Source organism: Pungitius pungitius, chromosome 8, assembly GCF_949316345.1.
Source record: "Pungitius pungitius chromosome 8, fPunPun2.1, whole genome shotgun sequence".
Classification (NCBI taxonomy): Eukaryota; Metazoa; Chordata; class Actinopteri; order Perciformes; family Gasterosteidae; genus Pungitius; species Pungitius pungitius.
In genome coordinates this window covers 2,228,999-2,252,881 of record NC_084907.1, presented here as the reverse complement: position 1 = coordinate 2,252,881, position 23,883 = coordinate 2,228,999, and the positions used below count along the sequence as shown (strand labels likewise).

The following is a 23,883-nucleotide window of genomic DNA, read 5'->3' as shown; positions in this document are numbered from 1 at the left end:
TCCTTCATTCATGATCTTACACAGAAATGGACTTGTCTTTAAATCCTAATGTTGTGCGTCAGCAGGGTAAAGAAAATCGACCCGGTTGAATAATTTCCCGTGTTAATGACGTTGCTCAGCGTTGGAGGCGGCATGACGACACATGTCCCCCCCCCCCCCCCCCGCTGTTTGTGTGTCCATCCCGTGGATTGAACGCCTTTGTCGGTCACCGCGCTCGATCACGAGAGGACGCCGCGCGCCCCCGGTAGCCCATCGCTCAGTCTCTGCCGTAATTACTGCATCCAAGTCCCCCCCCCTCTTCTCCACTCAATGACAGCTGCTTCTCCTGCTCTCTGATGTATCAATTCCAGCGGCAGAGACGCAGCTAATGAGGATCGGTGGAAATCTTCCGCCCGGAACACCAGAGCGAGACGCGAGACCTCCCCCCCCACCCCCCTCGAGAGCGGCCTGTGGTTTCCACAGTTTGCCTTTTTAAAAGACGTTTGCTTTTTCTTTGTCTAGGCCCTTTGACTCTCTGTTCCGTTGCGTTTCTATGTGATGAGTTCCTCCACTGGGGGGGGGGGGGGGGGGGGGGATTCACGAAGTTGAGCGACGTTGGTCGTGGGGCGAGTCGGAGCTCCCTTAAATCCCCCCCCCCCCCCCCACCAGAGGGGAAGGAGAACGGCCTCGGGGCCTCGTGGCTAATTGCCGTCTAAACTGAAACAGAATTATTCATAAACTATTAGTGTGTCGAGTTCACTGGGAAGTAAAGAAAAAAGTACAGAGGAGAAAGAGAGAGAAAATCACACAGAGAAAAAAGAAAAAAGTTAATTAATAGGAAGCGATACACGCGGGGTGTTTTACATTTTTAAAGGGCTTCATAAATAAGAATAATCATTTTAATGAATCCCCCGCCATGAAATGCAATCATCCAGATGTAAAAGGCTGAAACCCTGAACTCGAGTGTCCTTCACTCTGAAAAGGTTTGCTTTTCTTCCTGAACTTTATGTTGTCCCGCAGTCCTGCTGTTGCCGTGGTTACACCGCTCTCGTCTTTTTTTTTTTGTTGCATTAATCACGTTCTGTCGAAGAATAGCAGAGGAAGCTCTGGACAAAAAAAGTTTTCAGTTTTAATTTTTCACTTTCTCCCTCGCTCGACCTCGGGAAAAGAAACCCCCTCCGGAGGGGGGGGAGAAGAAGCGAGATATCGACTTGTTGTCAGGACTGAGCCCCACCTGCTGTCCGAAAAAAAAAAAAACCCAGCTGAAGGCGAGTGAGGCTTCCTCTGCGAGCCGTCTGCTCCATCACGTCCCAACGTGACGTCTCCCCAGGCGGGAAGGGGAGTGTGGGCCTATAATGATCAACTTTATGGTTAATAAGCTTCTTTTTTTTTTTTTGGTCCATGGACAATGCAGAGACAAACTTGTATGTTGATGAAAAGGAGCGTGTTTAAAAAGCAGCACCCGATGTGCACCTTAACAATGCAAATGTGATTTATTAACCCGAACGAGCCTCTGAATATGATTATTGACATATTACTGCGTGACAATCCACGCACAGGTCCTCTGTGGTTATCACAGTCCAACATCAATGTCCTCCCTGAACGGCTATGGATGGAAAGTTCACCGTGAGACAATGCAGAAATAAGCCAGTGGACAGACTTCTTCTCATTAGTGATATTTTCAACAATGTAGAATACACAGAATTGATGAAATGTACTTCATCTGTGTTAATATCAATGACAAAAGCTCAGCTGAAGGACATTTAACAGCCAAACATTCAGCTCTTTGTGAAGATCAATAGGAAATACTTTCTATATCGTATTCATATTATGTGTGTTAACCTCCAGAGGGAGAACATGCAACTTCATTTTCACGCAATTGTGTTTTAACCACCGGAGATGTGTGGTTCTCGCGAGGAGACATTGTTTGTGTATGAGGTGAACAAACGGTAACGCAGCATGATGCACTGGACCCGACTGAAAAGCACACACGTCGTGTCGTAACGCTACAGTTGGTTTGGTAGATTGAGATCTCCGCCCCCCCTGAGGGACGAACTCCCGCCGCGTCGCCGCCAGTCACATAAAACAGATTCATCTCACCCTGCAAAACACTGACACATCCATCCCTGTAAAGTTAAGGTCATCATATCCGGGCTTTAGTGCCCCGGGAGAAATCAATACCTCTGCTCCCCAATCGTTGGGATTGGGTCATTATTTGTTATTACCCAAAGTGATTTTCCTGCCACATTCCAAAGATTACAAGGAAAGGTTATTTGTCCCCTTTCAGTGGAGCCCGACCTTGGCCGGTTGACCTGCGCACAGCGTCCGAGGCACCTGAGGCCGTTGTGTTTTTTGTGTGCGTCACGTGACCGTCGCACGGACAAACCCCCCCCCGGTCAAACGTCACGTCACGTAAACCGAACAAGTCCTTCTTCCTCCGACCTCTTTATTGAGCCAGTTAAACGGACACCCTTCGCGTCGGCGTTTCGGACCCCTGGAAGCCGAGGTGCAGAGGGACTAATTGCCTTCTCATCCCATTAAAAAAAAACCGGATTGGCTTCAAAAACAGATGCCGCGACTTTAATTAAGCGGCGTGTACATGTAGGCTTCCAAGTGGGGACGGATCCTCACCCCCCCCCCCGCCCCTCGGTCAGGTGATGGTTGGAGAGTCCTCGATATGAGTCTCCATCACGCTGGCGTTGGGCCTCTGTGGCGCCTTGCTGCTCATCACGCTCAATCTCCTGGCCTCGCAACCCGGCCCACGTGGACTTTTTGGAAATCCGTTTGTCTTTAATTATTGTGCGACCCCCCCCTTGGCGTTCCTTCCTGAGCGCAGCACTTTTGACACAAACGGTTGGATCGGAGCCCATTGAGAGAAAAAGGGAAAAAGAAATAGAAATGGATTGAAAGAGGAGATAAATTATTAAATGTCTGTCTTTGAGCTAAACCTCAGGGATGTGAGTGAGGCAGAAATAAACAACCCATGGGCTTCCTCCAGGATTCCTCTACCCAATATTGAACTGGCTGTCTGTGCATCAATTAGTCTGCTAAAGAGCTGTTTTTTTTGGTTGCTGTCAGTGTTTTGTCACTACAGAATGTCTGTTTTTCCTTTTAACCCATTGCAGATTTTGGCAAAGGCTGCAGAATATTAAATCCTCATCAGACAAACATTAATCTCTTATTTTATGAACCTCCTGCTGCCATCTTTCTAAAATTAACTTCATTGTGGCATAAACCTGCAATGATATTACCTGTCATACTGTCTCTCATTTGAAGCCACATTAACACTCTGACAATTTTACCCACTAATGCGGTTGCGTCATGAGTAAATAATTTACAGTAAAAGTAAAAAGTAAAACGTAAGCATCTGATGATGGTTGCAACACATCATCTTCCCCCCAAAATACTGCGGGATGCGATCTGTGGGCCACGGAAATTTTTTCTAAGCCACAGCCGAGATCCACTGTAGGCACCCATTGAAAATGAGGTGGTGCTGTAGCAAATGGTTATGCGCTTTTTCTTTTTATGTCTCCTCTTAAAGTGCACATCAAGGAAATCTCATGTAAAAGATACTCCCGATTTGCATTGGACATTTCCTTTCCTTAAAAACATTTAAACCTGCAACCACGGAGCTGATGCTGATGCTGTCTCAGCCACGACAACAAAAAACAAAACAATGGGATTATGTCTATAATGTTATTCATGATGCTTCATGTTTCAGATTTCCAGGCCGGTCTGTCCTCCAAAGCAGCAGCTGTCAGGAATTACTCTGCACCGTGTTTACTTTACGGTGCTTTCTGTCCACGCGACTCGTGCCATTTGAGGAAATAGAGGCAACGCAAGCAGAATGAAGGATGCACACGGACACTTCTGACTGAAAGAGGAGTGCGGATCTTGAGCCAATCCCGTGGCTGTGGTGTCTGTGTCTGGTCATCGAGCGTCATTATTGACTGTGACGACAAACCTGGCAACCTGGTATTGGCCCGTATCCCACTGCGGTGCTGTTCCAACACCAGCACCATCCTCTCCCCGAACCTAACTAAGAAAGCAAATATGGGTTTCACGGCATCCTCGGCGGAGCATCGTGGCTTCATTTGTTTATGTGCACAGCTGAGTACTAACTTTACGTATATTATCCCATTTTTCATCTCTTTGAGACACTCACTTAATGGTGAGGGACCCCTGCGGTCACATTAAAAGTTGTCTAATGTCCTGAGTAGACGCTGCTGCCTCCACCACCATATGGCTCTGTTGTTAAAGAGCACGCGTTAGGCGCGGTGCACCAGGCTGATGAAATCAACAACAGCGAGGGGGTGTTTATTCTACCCCCTCGGAACGCAGCGTCTCCTGCCTGTCATCAGTTAGGAACGCCCCCCCCCCTCCCCCCCAGATGCATGATCCCAGTCAGAGGAGATGTGTAGTCGTTTTCTTAAAGGTTGCATAAAGGAGTATGACATGTCAGTCGAGGTCAATGAGTCACGTCAAATAATGATAAATAAATAAACTTGTTGCTTTGACACGGACTCCTTTCGACAAGAAGAAACTTTCTGCGTATCAGCAATTTCTTTTTTTTCCCCCAAGCAGCTCACCTAAACTCAGAAGTGTACGTCTTCTAGGAGTCTTTAAACTTTAGAATGACCTTGTGATGTCTTTACCCCACGCGGCCCTTTCTTGTGGTCCTGGGTAGCTTTCCTCTTCGACTCGATGTTTTGGTCTGTTTGTCTGTTTTATTCTTCATTTATTTCAAAAATAAAAGTTTAATTCTTACAGATAGACCAAATAGAAATGTGGACACGCTGGACCTGGTGAACTGGCACCAGTGCGGCTGGTGATGTTCATGTGGTAAAAATAATAAAAGTATGTTTTTAGCTTTAACCCTTTCACATTCACAAAAGTCCTTGGTCATAATTTGGTCACCCAAAATAAAGAAGCCGTTGAAGATGGTGACGTCACAGTAGTTAGTTAGTTAGTTAGTTTTTTCATGTCGGGTAAAATCATCTAACTCACAGACGAGGTTCTGGAATGTCAACGAGTTCAATCGTTCTTTCCAGGGTCGCTCACCATTCCTGAAAGTTTGAAAGTTGCATATATTTCCAAAAAGTGGGGCCGGGTAACATCCACTGTGGTCTCAGCTCTTTTGAGATTTGACACTCGTCTTTGCGGGCCCGCACACAAAAGACTGCGAGACAGCCGGTAAATTCTCTGGGAATGAAGAATCGCGGGTTTAGGAGTCCTTGAAAGCAGCCCGTGGGCACGGATCGAATGGATTTCAGTGAGCCCATTTTTTAAACTCAAATAGGAATCAGAGAAGGGGGAAGCTGAAGGGAAAATTGAAATGGGAAATCCATTGGGACCTTATTCCGTCCTGACCAAATCTATCAAATTAACCGAGGTAGGGTAACATGCAATGATTGTGTAAATGTCTCGTCTGAGATAAGCCTGCTGGGCTTTAGAGATTTGCAATAATGGCATTTAGGAATACAACAAAGTTTCTTTTAGAAGTAAAATCTGAGGAAATGTATTACAAACTGTGTGAATGATGTATTACCACCTGTAGCCTTCATCTCAACCAAACACCGTCTCACATTCCGGACAGAAGGATGTTGTTTTCCTTTAATTGCTAATCTCAAGAAATATGTTAAATTATTGTTGGGGATTTATAAATATTCAGGCTTTCAAAGGGCAGAAATCAGACCTCACGTTGATGAATATCGAAATGAAAGTGAAAGTTTGAGGTGTGTGACATCTGCCGAAGAGCCAAAAGCCGGCTTGATGATTGTGGTTTATTATAGGAATATGTCATTAATTATCACCTCTACTTAACTGCACTTGCTCTCTCTCTCTCTCTCTCTCAGACTCCTTCTACTTCTTCTTATTTTGGTAACACTGAGTGCACCATCGGGAGCCCTTTCACAAAGATCTGGGCTCTTTTGAGGTAACAATTGATCGAGCATTTCACATATGGAACGTCGTCTCTCTTGTGACCAATTTGGATTGGGCCGCTTCGTCGGGCCCGAAGCAGGACGAAGGAAACCCGTTGATGAAAAACACAGGTTTTCGCATCCTCCTCTCCCCTCGACGCGTCTCATGTCGCACGGAGACAAGCGGGAGGACACTGCGTCCGGCTGCCTCACGAGCAAGAAAGAGGATCCTTTTTCTGAAATGTGGTCTCACACAATCCATATTTTTTTTTCTTCCCCTCATATTTACTACGCTGCTGCAGTGTGGGCTTCAAAAGCCCCTCTCATGCTGTGGAGAGCTTAATTGACTGCTGTGGTAAGCTCACTAGACCTCAAATGCACTGTCACAGCACACCAGGGACAAATGCAATGGGGGCGAATCAATAGTCAATTAAAGTGTCTTTTTTTTTTTTGTTGTTGTTTTGTTATATTCTATATTCGGTTCTAAATGAGAGCAAGTACCAGGACACAGCGGTCACAGCCTCAATGTCGCAAAAAAAACACAGATCCGAGATCAAAAAGAGCTCACCTGCCAAAACCAGCGCGGCGGCATTGACACAGCGGCTGCCAGCTCTCGGGCCCTCGGTGGCCCGACATGTGGCGCTGGCACGGACCCACGTGGACAGGTGTCGATGGTGTGGAAGCGTGAAGGGAAGCACTGAGGGGGGTGACTCGATGAACAGTATTTCAGTTGTGACCCTTCTGGGGCTCAATAATACGGCTGAAAATACTAACATTCGAACTGGATCTTTCCCTCTGATCCAGATGGAGAACGTTGACCAGAAGTCACGTAGATTCTGGAGACGTTCTGGGCGGTATCGGCAGGGCCACCTCCGTGCACGGATTACTAGACAAAAGCACCAGGATCTTAAAAATCTATGCTGAGCCTAATTGGAGTCTCAACCAGAAGCAAGTGCAAAGACTTTGATAGAGGATTTAAAGCTAGAGTGATGTGAGCTAAAAGTCTCTCCTCTTTGTTCCTCTGAATCAGCTGTAATCAATTTATTGACATTTTAGACAAACCTAAGAGCTATTTCTAATAAATTGCCTTCATGACCTCATTGATTTTTGATTGATACTGAACTAAATTTATACAATGTGTAAATGTTTGGGGATGCTTTGGGGGTTCACTGGTTCTGTCTTGTTTCAAGTGGGGCATGCTGGGTGATCTGAGCATTGTTGCCGCCATGGATTTAGAGATTGGCGGAATGTGTACCAGCTGAGGTTTGAGCATTAGCGGAGATTTAAGATCTTGGCGTAGCCTCAGATCTCTTCTCTGATCTCGGATAATTCAATGTTGAAGTGGCCATTAGCCAAAAGCAGACGGGAGTCAAACAACTGTCACCGTGATGCAGAGACAATGGACGGCGACTGGACAGACACAAAAGGGAGACACATTGTCCTTCTCGAATAATGCATGCTGAAGGATTCTTTCGTATGCATAGAAGGTAGATGACGCACTGTGGTTGCATGTTTCACGTTACATGCAAAGAAAAAAATCCTTTTATCGGACTTCCAGAATGGAGGTTTTCCACAGAGCTCATGCTCCCCCTTTTAATCAAATGATGGAAAATAGGCGCAGCGATATCTGCAACCCTCACGAGCGCCAAAGTCAATACGTTTGTCAGATTGCCCCTGGACAGAGTATCAGCGCCGCGTAAATGACTCCCTGTTCCACATAATGAAGACTCTCCCAGACGGACGCTGCTTCTGTGACTTTGCCCCCCGAGAGCATCTTCTCACACACTGTGAATCCAACCGTGACCGAACGTGGAATCAAAACGATGGTTATAGCCGTCCGGTTTCTGTCAGGACACCAGGAGGTTGTTCCTGCCTCGTGAAGACAGTCACACACACATTGGAGACGATTTAAATGAGGCTTTTTCCTTCTCCGGGAGGTCATTAAAAGAATTGAACTTCTTTACCGCCTCTCAGTTGAAGAGCGAGCTTTCGAGTTTAAAATCAACACTGCGGAGAGAAAGCGGCCTTGCGTCGTTCACGGTTCCACTTCCATTAAAGGATAGCGGTGCTTGTGTGTTGAGGTCTCGCCTCGTGCACGAGACAAAAGGCCAAAGCTGCGATGCGACATTCTACAAAATATCCTCATCGGCCATGAAAGTAATGGTTCTGGCCCCATCCAACCACAAGATTCATAGATGAACAACTTTTAAAGGGCCATCATTTCGTGTCATCTATTGTTGAGGGTTGAGATTCAAACCAGATGGAAGCTCTGTGGTGTTTGGTTTTGTTCCCCCCCCCCCCATGTGCCATAACAAAACGCCGTCTCATGCTTCAGTCCTGCGCTTACAGGCAATCAGAATATCCATCAGAACTCAAACAAAACCTTTCAGGTCTTTTGTCACCGCGAAAATGTATTAGCCTGCGCAGGGCGGCGTGCGTAACGTACGGATCGATCGACGCCTTTCGCCATTACATTTGTTTTCTTTGTCCGCGCTGAGATCCAATTGAGATCCTGTCACTCTGAAAGGAGAAAAGAGAGGGGGGGGGGGGAGGATGGGGGCGCACTCTGTGGAGACCCCCGGGTCCCCAAACGCCACGTTGTACGTACCAAGGAGGAGGAGGAGAGACAGAGGGAGCTGTCACTTCTAGTCGTCCAAACCTCGCCCGCCCCCTTTTTGATCCAATCACCCGTGAAACTTTTTTTTTTAATGCAAAGGGTAGTTTTGGTTATTCTTTCCCCTCTCTGCCGCATGTCTATATTTGGCTTCCGGGGGGGGGGCATGTTTGGCAGGAAGATGCACTCCGGACACGAGGCTACAAGGAAAAAAAAAAGCTTTGCACTTGAATTCTGCTGGCTGTGTAAAAAAAAAAAAAACTTGCGAATCAATAACCTCTCAACCATTTGGGGCTCTGATGAATCCGCTTCGCTCTCTTCATAACGAGGGATTTGCTCTTGGAGTAAACAGTTGATTAATCCATCATTGTTCCGGGTGCTCTGCGTGGATCCGAGCCAGCGGCACCGGTCCGATGGGCCGGCGTTGACGATCGTGGTAAATGAGCTCTTCTGAAATCACTTTTATTCAGTCATCATGACAGTGGGGCCATGTTTTTCCTTTGGCAAAGGTGACGTGGCTGCGTGCGGACCAGTTATGCACTCGAGTGACTTTGGGAAATGTTGTGCCTCCTCAGCACTACGTTGATGGAGAATAAATCGTCTCTACATGAATAAACCCCTGCGTATTTCACTCAGAGAGACTTTGCACATCTGTCGGGAAAATGGTAAATTTGAGCCTGAGTTTTCCCCAGCAAGACATCACAGCTCCAGTCGTGGTGCCGTTTTTTACATTGATTATCACATGTCACTGCTGACTTCTTAAAATACGGTTTAACAACAACAACAACAACAAAAAACCCACAGTCCCCTCTCTGAGCAGTAATGTAAGCATTTATTAGCCTGTCTCTGTACACATCAGCTAGTTCATTTAAATACAAATAAGGATTAGTTCTGAAGTGATGTGAGAATAAACCTTATAAACTTTTGTATTTAATATTAGGCCATAGCATTTGTAGGTATAGTTTCCAGTGCTCCAGAGGATGTGATTTCTTCAATCCATATTTACGGATGCTTAATTAATATCTTGTATAATATGTCCTTGAGGCATAGGCGTCAAACATGTAACGTAAGCTCAGGTCCGACGCCTCGTCTCACCCGGCTCTTCTGATTGGTCGAACATGGGCCGCGAACAATGGGCGGGACTACTTTAAAGAAGGCGTCTGTGTGGCCCACCTTCCTCTGAGCTGCTGCAAACAGACCCGAGCCTTCATGGTTCATCGCTTTCTGTCCTCACCTATCCTTCACTCCGTAGTATACATCTAAATGGAAGATTAAAAAAAAAGAGCTTGACTATTATCGTGGATAGCGGAGCAGGGCCTTTTATTTGTAAGTGCTTCTCACATTCCTCGGCCTGATCGCTCGGCGTCCTAATGGCGGACGAACCAACGACTGTCATCACCCTTGAAATGTCAATGGCATTTCTAACTAGTTTTCGCAGTAAAAGTCATCTCTGAAACAAAGCCTGTCATGTCTTGAAGCAAAAGCTTCATATTTAATTGAGAACATTCCCCAATCTTCGGAGTGTGAAATAGCTCAAGTAGAAAATAGGATTTTGGGCCGAATTTATGTGACTGAATTAGCTGCCTTTGGATGTTGTTCTCCAAACGGACATGGTCAAAGATTTTAATTGTCTAACTAGAAAAAAAAAAAATAGAAATATGGACAAAGCACCATTCATCAGGATAGTGAGCGATTGCAAAAGATACAGTATGAACCTTTTGGAAACTGTAGTGCATTGAATGAATAATCCGAATGGAGAAATAGGGGTTTCTTTTGTGCACAGAGGGAGGTCAGCATCGACCAGGATCCTCATTTCTGGCTTGAAAAGAGATTTGTAGCACCATGAGAGTTCAATTAAATTTAAAAATGAAGAATATTCTCAGCCCCAATCTAAATTTGATATTTTCTGCAGCCAAAATAAGAGCCGATGCGTCCATGAATATTTACTCCAAGTAATTGGAGATGTAATATGTCACCATGAGGCAATCAAATGTAATTTCCATGCTAATGGTGAATTTTAATTTTACGTCACATGTGGAAAATGCTGCTACACCACACGAGGCACAGGACCGATTCGTTTATTCATTCATGCGTGCATTCATTCAGTCACTCATTCTTTCATTTAGGACTTTTCTAATTATTGCACATTCCTCCATTTTAAAGACTGGAGCTGGAGACCCAGTTAGAAACGTGACTCGCTGTCAAGGGTGGAAGGAACTTTTTTTAAGGAACTTAACCATTTTCCATATATATATATATGTGCATATTATATAATGTTGTTAGATGCTATGAATACATTCATGAATTAGAGAATACAGGTGCAGTGGGTATGCCTCTCTCTCAATAGACAGAATATAGTCAATTTAAACATCTGTATCCAGATGATCATGATGGTTACACCGTGGTTCATGGAGTAATAGTCAAATTATAATGATTAAAAAAAAACACATTATAGTTTAGCACTCAAAAACTCTTTATCCGCTTAATTGGAACTGTTTCAAATGTGTGATTGATCAGATTTTCATGGCTCTGATCAAATGGCCTTCAGGTTGAACCACAGATTCTGCGGAAGAGGGGAAGTGCAGTTTGAAGACTGAGGGGGTGGGATATGGGGGGGGGGGGGATGCTTCCCAGTGATTGCTACAGCGGTTCTCAGAGCCGTGGGACCTACGTGTGGGCGAGACGATTGGCTGAGAGTGCATTTATTAATCATCCTGTAGTTTTAGTCCCTTTGTGCTGCTGCACCAGGCCGCTCTCATCCAGCAGCAACAAAAATGTATCCCATTAAATGACAACAAGGGAGGTATAAGGAATGCTAGAGCTAAAGTTTTTTTCAAAGGAAGAAGCGCTGGTTCAGATGTTAGTAGAAGCTGAGCTGGTGGGTGATTGGCACAGCGCGGCTACGGGCGCCGTAGTGAATGTTAAGTATTTGTTTTGCATTATTTATAACCAAAAACAGTTGGAAACAAATGCTCATGCCCAGATGGAGCTGAGATTAAGTTTAGGTTTTTGGGAAGTGTGTGTGTGTTGGCTGCTGAAAACGAGGAGAAACAGAACGGGAGAAGATCACGACAAAAGAAGAAAGCCTTTGTTGGGATAAAATGTAAAATGTACTATGACAGCAATGTGTCTCTTTCAAATAACGAATGAAATCATCGTGTCAGATTCTATTGGCTGTGAGATTGAGCGCAGCAGCTGTCAGAATGACTTTTTGAACCTGTCAACGTTAAACATTAAATCAAATCTCCAAGATCTAAACACCAAAGAGAAAAATATTTTTCTAAATATATATTATTACGTTACATGTCATTTAGCTGACACTTTTATCCAAAGCGACTTACATTGCATCATGACCCATGCGTTTGGCCTGAGGAGCAATGGGGGGGTCGGGTGTCTTGCTCAGGGACACAGGGCGGCCGGGATTCGAACCACCAACCTTGCGGCGTCCAATGTATCACACTACTCCAAAACTGTGTGATGCGCCACCATCACCCTATAAAACGTATTTGAAACACACATGTACTGAATGAAACCGGTGAGCATGAATTATTATAACTCATCTCAAAATGTAAAGTGTGACCGTTTCATTACTGATGAGCGACTACTTTTACCTTGTAAAAGAATCCGTCACATTCACACAGAAATAATCCCAGCTAGACGGTTCATACACGGACACAAGAAGGTTGGTGAAGGTATGTTTCTTTAATTTAAAAATCCTCTTTTCATTTTCACCAAATCAGATCTACAAAAGGAAACGTCGTGGTTATTTAATATGGTGTGAAAGCTTTATGGATTTGATAATGCCACAGAATATTTTTGTATTTTACTACCTGAAAACTGGTAAACTTACAGAATTCTTATTCTTGGAAACAGGGAAAAGATGTAGAAGTAATGAAAGTCATTGTGTTGCCTTTTTTTTTTTTTTTTCTTCCCATTTTTGAAGAGAGAAAGCCTTGATGCACGGTCAGCCATTTGTCTTGGTCATAACGGCCCCATCAACAAACCCTGCATGTCAGCTTGAAATATGAATTGTCCTCCACGTCCCTGAATGCTCTGTATACTCTATTGACATTTGCCGAGTCATTTGATTTTCTCATGGGGTTCAAATTGGCTTCGGCCAGAAGTGAGATTTCGGGTTGATGGATATTTCACCGTCTCGAGTGGCCTCCTAGAACTTTACCGCCTCGTTTTACCCCTCTGCTCGGTAAACGTGGTGTAAAAATAACAACCAGACACCAGAACCCACGCCTCAGAAGCATATTGATCAAGAAATCTGGCCCAAGGGCCCCCCCCCCCCCCCTGGGGACCCCGGAAGGTGCATCAATGTGTGTGTGGGGGGGGGGGGGGTAAACGGGCCAAAATGGAACAGATCTCCAACCCTAAACCACCTGCTCGTAAGCAAAGAATCTAATTGATGCAGGCCGGGGGGGGGGGGGGGGGTACGTGGTTTGTCCCATCTGTCTCCAGAGACAAAGGAAGCTTCGTCCCCCCCCCCCGTCTGTACTCGTTTCAAACCCAGAGCTGAAAGTCCGGGGTCTTGTTTGCCGCAAAGCTTCACGCAGCCGTGACGTGTCGCATCGACTATCGTGGGGAGGAAGCCCCCCCCCCTCCCCACTCCCCCCGCCCCCACCCATCATTGCTCCCAGTCGCTCTCTTCAGGTCTGTGTGCCATTTCAAACAAAAAAGGTATTTCCAGCGGCCCTCGGCAGCGTTGTGTAATAGTTACACGCCGTTGTCACGCTTCAATGGATCCGAATGCATTTCAGTCTGCATCCTCGACGACGTCTGTATGATTAATGGGCTTCAGAAGTGGGGAACTGGTGACACAAGGGCGGGGGGGGTTGGGTGGGGGCGGCAGGAAGCGATGTGAGGCGACAGCGCCGCAATAACCCGTGCAGATGAACACGGTGGGGCGTAAATGCTAATGCTGCGCGCACAAAGGAGAAGTGATTGGAAGGCATTTCAGGGGGCTGTTATCCGGTTGCGGTGCGGGGGGGGGGGGGGGGGGATGAAGGGATCGGGGTCTTCTGAGGCACACGTGGGGCCAGGGCTTGCTTCATTTCCAACGCGTCCTCTGTCCCTCTCGAGAAGACGCACCTTTGTTGCCCCGTGACAGAACGACGGATAAAAGCACTTTTATGCTTCACTCAGCTCCCGTTCACAAGAAACAGCTCCTCCCGACTCGAGGGGACGTTGTATGAACAGCACTCCTCGTTCAGTGTAAGTCAAAGCTATGATACAGCACTTTAGGGTTAAACCACCCACTAAGGTTTGGGCAAGAGCATCCCAGGAAAGACATTAGGAATATAGTTCTGGGCCTCAACCTCCGTTGTAGGTGCTTTTACAGCAGAGACCCAGAGATCATACGTAGAGCTGGCAGCCACTTCATTTGTTTCGATTTTTTTTTTTTTTAATGGTTGCCAGAATCATGTCCATAAACCGTAATCATGGCACCGTCCTCGGGGAGGGGGGGGGGGTCCAATTAGCTTCCATCCCGGACTCCACTGGGATGGCTATGAGGTGAAAGAGTCCATTAAAATGACATTTGAATTTTCCAGCCGCTTCATTTGTAGTAACGATGCACTGATGTCTGTTTTCGCCCCTTCCAAGTTTGACCTCTTTTGACCTCTTTGTGTTTGGGACTTTTTTTGGGCTGAGACGTTTCCAAACATCCTTTCAATGAACCCTTCATTTAAGGGCGGGACTAAATCTTCATGGCAGATTCGCCTTAAAGCGACGTTGAAAGAGAGAACAAATGGGAGCAGAAGGAAAAAAAGGACCCGACACGAACCATGAAGGATGGACAGCATTCCGCTCTGGTCACCTTAACGCGTGTCTGTCTTCTCCCTTTTGTTACAGATCTGCACCACAGAGACACTGCGTTGCGTTTAACCCTCCGAGAGGGAGGAAATATCTTCTAATATGTTTTTTTGGGGTCCTCTTTCAAAGAAGAAAAAGCGTCGAGTCGCGTCGGTGCTGTCGGCCTCGCTGTGGCCGCTGCACTTATTTAAAGTTACACTTTCCCTTTGTAAAAGAAAATAAATCTAAATAAATTGCCATCCTTACAAACGTGAACGGGGAATGTGCGTTCGGAATGACCCAATGTTCTGGCGTGCACCCACGTCCCGTCCAGCATGAAAGGCAAATAAGAGCTAAACAAAGAAAAAAGGCCTCAAGAGCAGGCAATCATCGACGGGCTGAAATTGCAAACCTTGGCTAAACGATTAGCGCTAATGTTCCTTTTGTGAATGCCATTAAAAATTTGGCCTCTTTAATTTTGGGGACAAAGATTAGCGGCTGCTCGGGCACGCCGGCTTTCACCTGGAGGTCCTGAGCCATTTGAGAAGTGGGATTACAGGAATGCTTTGGAACTTGGTTGTTTCCCACTTATCCTGCTGTGGTACACAGCGGGCTGCAGCCTCTCCCACAATGCATTTCCTTAGAGACACACACACACACACACGCGTTCTCTTGTATTGGAAGACCGAGTCGCTGTGTATCTGTTTGACAGATTCAGGCGCAAACAAAGATTTTCTCTAACAGAGTCGAGGCGTATAGAAATTTAGAAATGAAAGGTATTGTTATTAGAAAAATCTATATTTGTCAATTAAGTAATCCTGAGATTTTTATAAGATTGCACAGACTGTTCAATTTTATTACTTTAGGACTCTTGGGCTTATAATAAAGAAAAAACACATCTTTATCAAATATTTACCACTGAATTACTGTCAGGAAAAGTAAGCCGGGGATGACCTTGCAGCCTTTCCTCTGCCATCCTCCCCCCCCCACACACACACACACACGTGTCCGTGCACTATAAAGAAACCCCCAGAGACGTGGACCCGAGGCCGGGGTGCTCAGTACAAGGGGAGGTTGTGGGTCCAGCCTTTCTCCAGAGTTCTGAAATCCATTAATGACGAGGCTCGGGAGGATCTCACAGGAGCATCAAACGTGCACAATTCCAATTTTATTTTCTCCAATTTTTGTTGTTGTTGTGTGAACTCTGAACATCGTGAAAATAAGGAACGGCTCATTGCAGATTCTGGCTCTTTATTGATGATGGAATGGAGCCTTCAGTACACACAACATGTCTGGCAGGGCCCAGCAATTGTTTTTCACTTTTCTCTCTTTTTCAACAAATTGTGCCATTTAAAGAGATTTTAGATTTTATTAGGACTATTCTATTATAAGACTACTCAAATTAAAGATATGGATGTAATCCTTAAGTAACGTAAAAACATCATTGGGACACAAAAGCCTCTCTTCTCGCACTAAACCAATATTATACCGCGCACACCTGTCCTCGCTATAGAGCGCTGCAGAGAGGACTTCAAATAGGGATTTCTTGTTTTTTTTTTAAAGAAAGCTCCATGAGAATGTCAAATATATTGACAGTTTTGAGTCTCTCATCTACAGCAAACGTAACGTTGGTGTCTTTATTCATCTCCTTTTTGTTGCATTTGAAGTTTTTCCCCTCGTACGAGCTCTAGACCCGAGCTACACTCCCCATCAGAAGGTGACCCCCCCCCCCCCCCCCCGTTGGAGGGGGACGGAGCCGTTCATGCCTCCGTGTGACATTCCCCGACAGACAGCTTCAAAACCTCCCGAAAAAGCAGCACGTTTGATAAGTGGGCGAAGAGAGAGCTGCAATTAAATGAGGTTTGAGCGGCTGGGACTCCGTCGTCCCTGACGAGCATCCCAGTCCCAGCAGGCTGGTTTTTAATTATTATGATTATTAATATTTCACCTCGGATGTGACCATGTGATCAATGCACTGCTCTACTCAAGTGACCCAAACAAAAGCATCTCCTTACTAGGAAGTGGAGGTAACTGTTCGTAGCAGTCGAGTAGGAATTTGAAAAATTGAGGGAAATTCTAAAAATAAATGTACATGCTTTAGTGGGTCAAAACTCCCTGCAGACTTTAGTGAAAATGTCAAAAGTTTTGCAGCACTTTGAAGAACAAAAGTGAACGATGGGGCTTGCAAAATGTTTACTGGACTGCGGCAAACTTTATTCCATTAAATCAGCATTTCACTCTGGCGTGTGATGCTTTTTTAATGAAAAAGGGCGATTAATATAATGAATATTTAAATCTAGATCTTTTTTGGGCGGGGATTTCCTTTATTTTAAATTGTCCGATTATGTGCTCTGCATGCTGGAGCCACCTCACTGCGCTGGAGAGCCCTCTCGCCGCTCGACTCTTCCCCGTGTCGGGTACTCGCGAACGATTGGTCAGGAACGGACAGCTTATCATCTGCCAGGTGGAGGCCGCCTCGTCAGGAAGCTAATGGAGTGTTGGAAGGTTAATTTACTACCATATGAATCCCATCAATAAGCAATTAAGTGGTGTGGAAACACAAGAGCCACCCCGACCGGCAAAGCAACTTCACCACCCCCCCCCCCACCACCTGAAAATCAATTAATTTCCGTCTGCAGGTCTCTTTTGAACCTCTTGATGGATTTAAGTGACACGTGAAAAAAGACACTGCTCCCTGCAAGGCCTTCCCGGTGTTCTCCTCGAAGCGTGACACACCTGATCCACAAATTTGAAAGAGACTCTTCTCTCAACAACTCAAGTATTTAAAAAAAATAAAAGCGTCAGACTGAAAGGCGTGAAAACGTTTATGGAGATGCAAAGAAAACCTGACAAACTCTGCATCTAAAAGCCACTCTGAGGCCCCTCATTCAAACTCCAGAGATCCTCATCTGCTGCTCGTCACCTGACGACGAGCTTGTTGATGTCGTGAGTCGAGACTCCATGGACTGCATGTTGAACAGCTGATATTCCGAGGGATGTGTGAGATTCCCATTGGTCGCCTCCTTCTTCTCGTCCCATTGCTCCTGTGACGCTGTGATGTGGGGGGGTCTTTTTTTCCCAAGCGAGACTCATGCGGCGTGTTACTGATATGATATGTATGAGATTTTCTACCTTATCGGCCCCGGGGGGGGGGACGTGGGGTTACCCAACATATTGTCCTGACCCATTCAGTGAGTGTGGATCCTCTCGGGTTGGATAGACGGAGGAGGCCGGCTCGCTGGTTTTTAGTCTGTGTCAATGTGAACATCACTTTTTTTTCCCGGCTGCCGCTGTGGGTTGCGACGAACACGCTGACCCCCCCCCCCCCCCCCCCCCCGAGATGTTTCATCACTAAATAACCCATACGGGTCGAACTGAGCCGAGGAGCGCTGAGGTTTTCCAACAGTTCAACAATATACCATGTGCATTTTTTTTTTTTAATCAATCCAATGTGTTGGGTGGGGGGGGCTATTGATTCACAAAAGCTTTCTTCCTGTCCTCCACAGCGCCTCCAAACAACATATCAGTGGTGGCAGAGAACACTCCGGCCCCGTTCAGTCGATACCAGGCGCAGAATTTCACCCTCCTCTGCACCGCGAAAGGAGGGAAACCAGCCCCGTCGGTGAGTAGCTTCAGATGAGACGCTCCATTAGGTCCATCTCTGTCGCTCTCGCGCCGCTAAACGGCACTCGGAGTTGTGATGTTTTGAATATTTCTGAAAAACAAGTGCTCCGTGGAACACGTTTTCCAAAGTCGCGTCCCAACAGGACAATTCTTGGCATCCAGTGTAGACTTGACAGAGGGTGAAGATGGACACAAGCTCCTCACAGACCCTGCTACACGTATATGGGGCGCCGTTCGTAAAATGTCGCACGTTCTAAAATCAGTTTTCGTACATTTAGCGTTATCATATGAATAAAAAAAAGCTGGACAATATTCACATGTCACTTTTTCAAACATTTAGAGACAAAATCATGTAAATACATGCAACAACTTTTCCAAGTATAATGTTTGGCAGTAACACAAAGTTTCTAAATGTTGAGTTTAAACGTCAGACTTGACGACTGACAATTACAATACTTACGGTAATTCTTGCAGCAAGCCAAGATGGCAAGTCCGTATGAGTTAGCTCTTGTTATAGAGCAGCAAAAGTGACATGTGAGTATTGTCCTGCTTTTTTTATTCATATGATAACGCTAAATGTACGAACACTGCGCGGGGATTTTAGAACGTGCAACATTTTACAAACGGAGCCCAATACACTTAAACCAACCCTAGAAAGGGGGAAAGCACAGCATTCCAAAGGCGATCTGTGGGTCCGGATGAGGCATTTTAGGCTCTTTGTGTCACTTGACTGACAGTCGTTGGCTTTGAGGATGGGAAAGGAATTTAAATAAAGTAAATAAACTATGGAAACACAAATGTCACATGAATGTGTGAGATACATCAATTAGAGAAATTATCCATTTCTGTCTCAGTAATCCATTTTATCAAATAGAAACTTGAACAGAATTCAGTGAGTTGGCACACAGACTTTTGACCAGAAGGAAAGAAACTTTGCCAATTGGACCCTAAAGTTGACAATTTTAAATAGAAAAAAACACCGCGGTTGGGCCTCCAAAAATAAGTAAACTAAGTGAAAAAGCCATAAGAACATGGAAAATGTGCAACTTGACAATAACTCACAACTTTGTTTGGATTAAACCCCCACAACGACTGTGACTTGTTTCGGAGGTGGTCCATTGAGACTAAAAGGTACGCCACAAATAGTTGTGTCCTTCACCACGCGCCGTCGGCTGCATCCCTGCTGTGCGGCTGTCACGTTCTTCACAGATTGACCGGCGATTGATTACCGGGCGCTAATTCAGTCACACGATGCGCTCATTGCACAAGGAATCAGGCGGAGGAAGCGGACACTTTGGGGTTATCGAGGCTCACAGGCCAATGAGTCCACATCGCAGTGACACGCTAATGACACCCTCCTGCATGCACGTGCAGAAAGACGCCCTCGTCTGCACATGCAGGAGGACAGACGCTTCGCAGGGACACTTTTCATTTCACTTCTTTTTTTTTTTTCTTCCCAAAGTGGAAAAAGGGGGTCTCGCTTGTTGCGCTTGGCGGCTGCAGAGCGGGGCCGCTGGCTGTTTCGTTCCCGCCGCGCCGTTAATCATCGCCCACGGGGCGCATGGTAATAGACTCCGGGGCCCTCGGCGTACCCGTCGCCTGCAATTATGAGCCCTGCGAGAGGTGAACGCGAGGTGAACGCGACTTCCCGTCTCCGAGGTACTTCCTGGCCGACGGTCTGATGAGTGAAGTAGCAGCGCCCCCCCCCCCCCCCCTCTCTCTCTCCCCCCCCCCCCCCCCCCCATTGGGATTCACGGGGAGCCTTAAGCCAAAGCATAATGGAGGACAAGAGACCCCTGAAAGGTTCCAGCTGGTCAGTAGGCCCACGCTGCTGATAACGACCCCAGCCGTAACTTTCTTTGAAGGTTTCGGCTGTTTGACCATTCCATTCCAGCCAAATTTTTAAAAGTTTAACAACCTCACGTGTAAATTTAGTGTCAGAGTTAAAAACAGACATTTAAAAAGGTTTAGAAGTAAGTTACTCTATGCGATTGATGTGGCCGAGATTAATTATTACGGACCGGACTGAGACCGGAAGTTGACCGCGGAAAGGAAACCGCCGCTAGCTGCAGTTGGCCCCAGTTGCTTTTCAAAGAGAGCTTTTGGCATCCTGCGTGTTCATTTTCTGTGCCGTCATTTCGGATTTGTATCCCTAAAACACTTTGTCTCTACCTCTCGGTGTGCCGCTTCCCATCGCCGCTTTCATAACAGCCGACATTACAGGCAACGTTTTCTCCTGTTTAATCTTGTTTTAGATCTCATACGTTGGTCCGTAGCCAGGATTAATAAATAACATACTATTATGCTAACGGATGGAAGAAAACAACCATTTCCAACCATTCTATGTGCTTCACTGTCTCAATTGTGGCTTTTAAATCATAGAACGTCAGGCCTGTTGTTAAATGTTGTCAAAGGATTTATCAAATATTAATCACAGCTCCCGTCAAAGTTAATGGTGGGTTACAAAAAGGACATTTACAGCATAACAATGCTTTTGAGTTAATTATTGTGACTTATTGCAATGGAGATGGAGCGAGCAGAAAGACCACGTTTGGGCTGCGTTGTTCTGCCGTCGCTGTCGTCTACGTTCATGCAGCAGCAGCAGCAGCTCATCGTTGGGTGGGTACGTAGCTTTTGCTCAGATGCTGCCTCTTCGTCCCGCCGTTGTTCATCTGCAACTTCAAACGTCTCGTTTGGCTTTCTGATGGAAACTCATTTGGTCTTCGTGGATGCTGCTTGTTGAGAAAAGAGCTGTCGAACTTACAAAGGCCGTATTTACTGAACCCAAATGTCTATCTTTGTTTACAGATACACCAAGGAATGTTCTACCCTTTTTTTACATGTATGTCCTTCATTTGGAATATGGAATGGAGAACTATAGGACCTATTTCATGCTCTGTGGCTTGTATTTGTATGACTCATAGCCAGCCATTATTTGTCATGAGATTCACATACTGAGGGGAATTCAATGAATTTTTTTTACCTGCAATAACTGCAAGAGCTTCATTTGAATAATCGCGTTTTTAGTCTAACCGGCACATTCTCACACCCAAATGATCAGACGCGACAGCTCGATCGATGGCCACATCCGACTTATGCCTCATAAGAACTCTTTTATTGCAACAACATCTCTCTCAAGACACACTTATAACTGTAGAAAATGTATCTACACGAGTAAAATAAGTCAATGTTGACCAGTTTTCCGATTGGATGAGATTGAAGTGTTGTTTGAACAATTGCTTTTTACACATGCAGGAAATACAAAGCAGCATTTAATTATATTTTGAGTCATTATTGTGTCAACCTAATAATTAATAGTCCCATATTTAATCTCTTCAGCTCTTTTTCTTTTTTCTACCAACTCCTGGGGGGAACATCTGTACACAGGTGCAGAAATCCAGAATAATATTAAATGTTTGAAATAGAGTGTCCAGTGTAATATTAAATAAAGCGCAGAGTGGACGTGCATAGATTGTCCTCGGCGTGCAGGGTGAGGAGCAAAGGGTCAGTGGTGGTACCGGGCTTCATACTGGAGGTAACTTTCTCATCAGTGCTGGATTCCGGACACATTTCACACGCTTCAGCTGCAAACTTCGCCCTCTCAGGATGCTGTTTGTCGTTCTTGCGCTAAGATTTATCACCGGAGATGATCATTGTGAGCTGTGGTGGCCCTTCTCTACGTAAAGGTCAGCCATCGGCCAATTCCGTTTTTATCATCCACTCATCTGATCGTTCAAATACACAAATATGTTCACGACGACGAGGCCATCTGGACTCGAGCTGTTGGCAAAAAAAGACGCTTCGTTTCATGTCGCAGCTTGATTGTTGGCAGCGCTGCGTCTCCCACTTTCCCTTTTTTAAATGACAAATACCCACCGCTGCCACCTGCTGGCGTGGAGTGCTTTCTCCCCTCTCTGCTGGTTAGTGGCCGTCGTCTTTGGGGGGCGGGTTCAAGTTAAACGTGCCAGACGTGGGCGGCGTGAAGGAACTTAAGGTGTGATATTGTTTATTACCTAACCCCTTTTTTTTGTTATTGTTCTAACTGTTTTAACTGCCTTTAAGGCTTCTTTTCATGCATTTTAATGCGGGCCTCTATCGAACACGAGGTTGCAGGTGCTGGTGGTTTATACTCAGTCCAGTTTATCTGTGCACTCGGCTGATGGAATAACCGGCAGAACGATCCAAGCTTACCTTAATATAATATGTCTCCTTTTGCTGCATTTGTTTTGTTTTTTGTTCTCAGTAGAGAGTTCAGAGAGAGGTTGACGTTTCTTCCTTTAAAAGTGTTTAAGCTGCACCCACACTGCTCCTGTGGCATCTCACTGATAATAAATATTAAAAGTTTCACAGGGCTTCTGCTTCAACAACAATATGCTCTTTTAAGTGGCTTCGAATTGAGGCTCCCGACAATCTCGGGGCCGCTGAGCGCAATCCACGCCGCACGCCGTGAGAGCCTCTGCTCGTTATGTTTCAAGATCTGTCGCCATCCGACGTAACCCCGAAAGCCGGTGACGTATCGATAGCAGCTTCCCAGCGCCGCTCATTAGAACACCCTCACAGCAACAAGCAGGCGCTGATTGAAAAGAAAAAAGGAGGTAATGACGGTTAATAACAAGAAGGAGAGCTGATTAAGTCGTGGCGTGGGTCCTTCCTCTCGTCTCTCCCTCTGACCCCTTCGCGTGGCGTCGTGCGGTCGGCGCCTTCGTCCTCTTGACGACGCCGTGATTAAGCGCAGCAATAAAAAAAAAAAAAGGTGTACATGGACCACCACGGTTTACGGGGTTTCAATGGGACTTGGATTTGAGATGTTGATGAGCAGGTGCTTTCATCACGGCCCATTCACGCTGCTCTCGTGCCGCTTCGGCTCGCTTTCACTTTGGCGCCGATTCATCCCACGAATGGAGTAATTGGTTCCGATCTGGTTCTGTCGTCTTCGCACATTGGATCACGAAGTGTTTGCGGGATTCACAACAGAGGCAGTATTGACAAGCAGTTCATTCCGTGCACTGAGACTCTCTTTGAGTGAAATAAAACAACAGCAGCAGCAGCAAAATGTAGGACCGAACATGCAAATACTTTTTTATTGAAGACAAGCCCAGACCCCGTTTTGCTTATTATTCTACAGTACATTTTTTTGATTTCCTAAGTGGACATAGAAAAAAATTATACATCACAGTAAGGGACATTCTTGGTCTTATCTTGGGAGCTTTATAATAACTTATGGAAATGAATAAATGTTTGCTCTCTAATTTGAACAGCCTGAGAGAAGTGACACATTTTCTGTTGACTCTACCTGTCAAACAGGGAAATGAGATTTTTTTTTTTTCATTCAAATTAGTAGGTAGCTTCAAGTAACACAAACATAGTTTACAGTGATGTCACACGTCTCCTTAGTTGTGATTGGATTGGAAGACGAATTGTGCATCGTGGTCCTGTTGACTCCAACTTGTTCTGCAGTACATCGAAGGACAAGACACTTGCAGAAAATACCTGGTGTCTCTCCCTCATCCGGCCCGGCTGGCTGCAAGCTGTTCAGTACATTAAGAAAACACTTCGGACTCTTTTCAAAACACATTTAAACAGCCAAATGTAAAATCCCGACCTCGCAGAGGTGCATTCATGTCTTCACTCATCAAAGGCCTCCTGAAACGTTGGTATTTTTCAGCCCGATGTAATGGCATAAGTGCTTACATTTAACTGATCCAACTTCTAGTTAATTCATGATCTCAACATTGATTTTTAATTGAAATAAAAATGGGGGATATTTGATCTGGAAGTCTAAGACGAGCTTGAATGTGGTCACAACTAAATCTTGATTTTTTTTAGTTTTTTTTTTACCGTAGGTTGAAAGAGGAATAATGTTGGTAAACATATTTCTCATCAAATAAATTGCTTCCTGTGTCGCAGGGTTTTCTGATTAAGAATTTTCCGTCTTCTTTGATTGCT

At 45.5% G+C, this 23,883-nt stretch overlaps 1 protein-coding gene across 2 annotated transcripts in view; it reads left to right on the top strand.

The window, feature by feature from the left end:
- igsf21a (immunoglobin superfamily, member 21a) overlaps positions 1-23,883 on the top strand; it is a 107,819-nt gene that overhangs the window by 67,292 nt on the left and 16,644 nt on the right. For both annotated transcript variants that reach the window (XM_037489945.2, XM_037489946.2), the window contains exon 5: positions 17,820-17,935. In XM_037489945.2, coding sequence (XP_037345842.1) covers positions 17,820-17,935 — 116 coding nt within the window. The remainder of the gene's footprint in view (positions 1-17,819; positions 17,936-23,883) is intronic.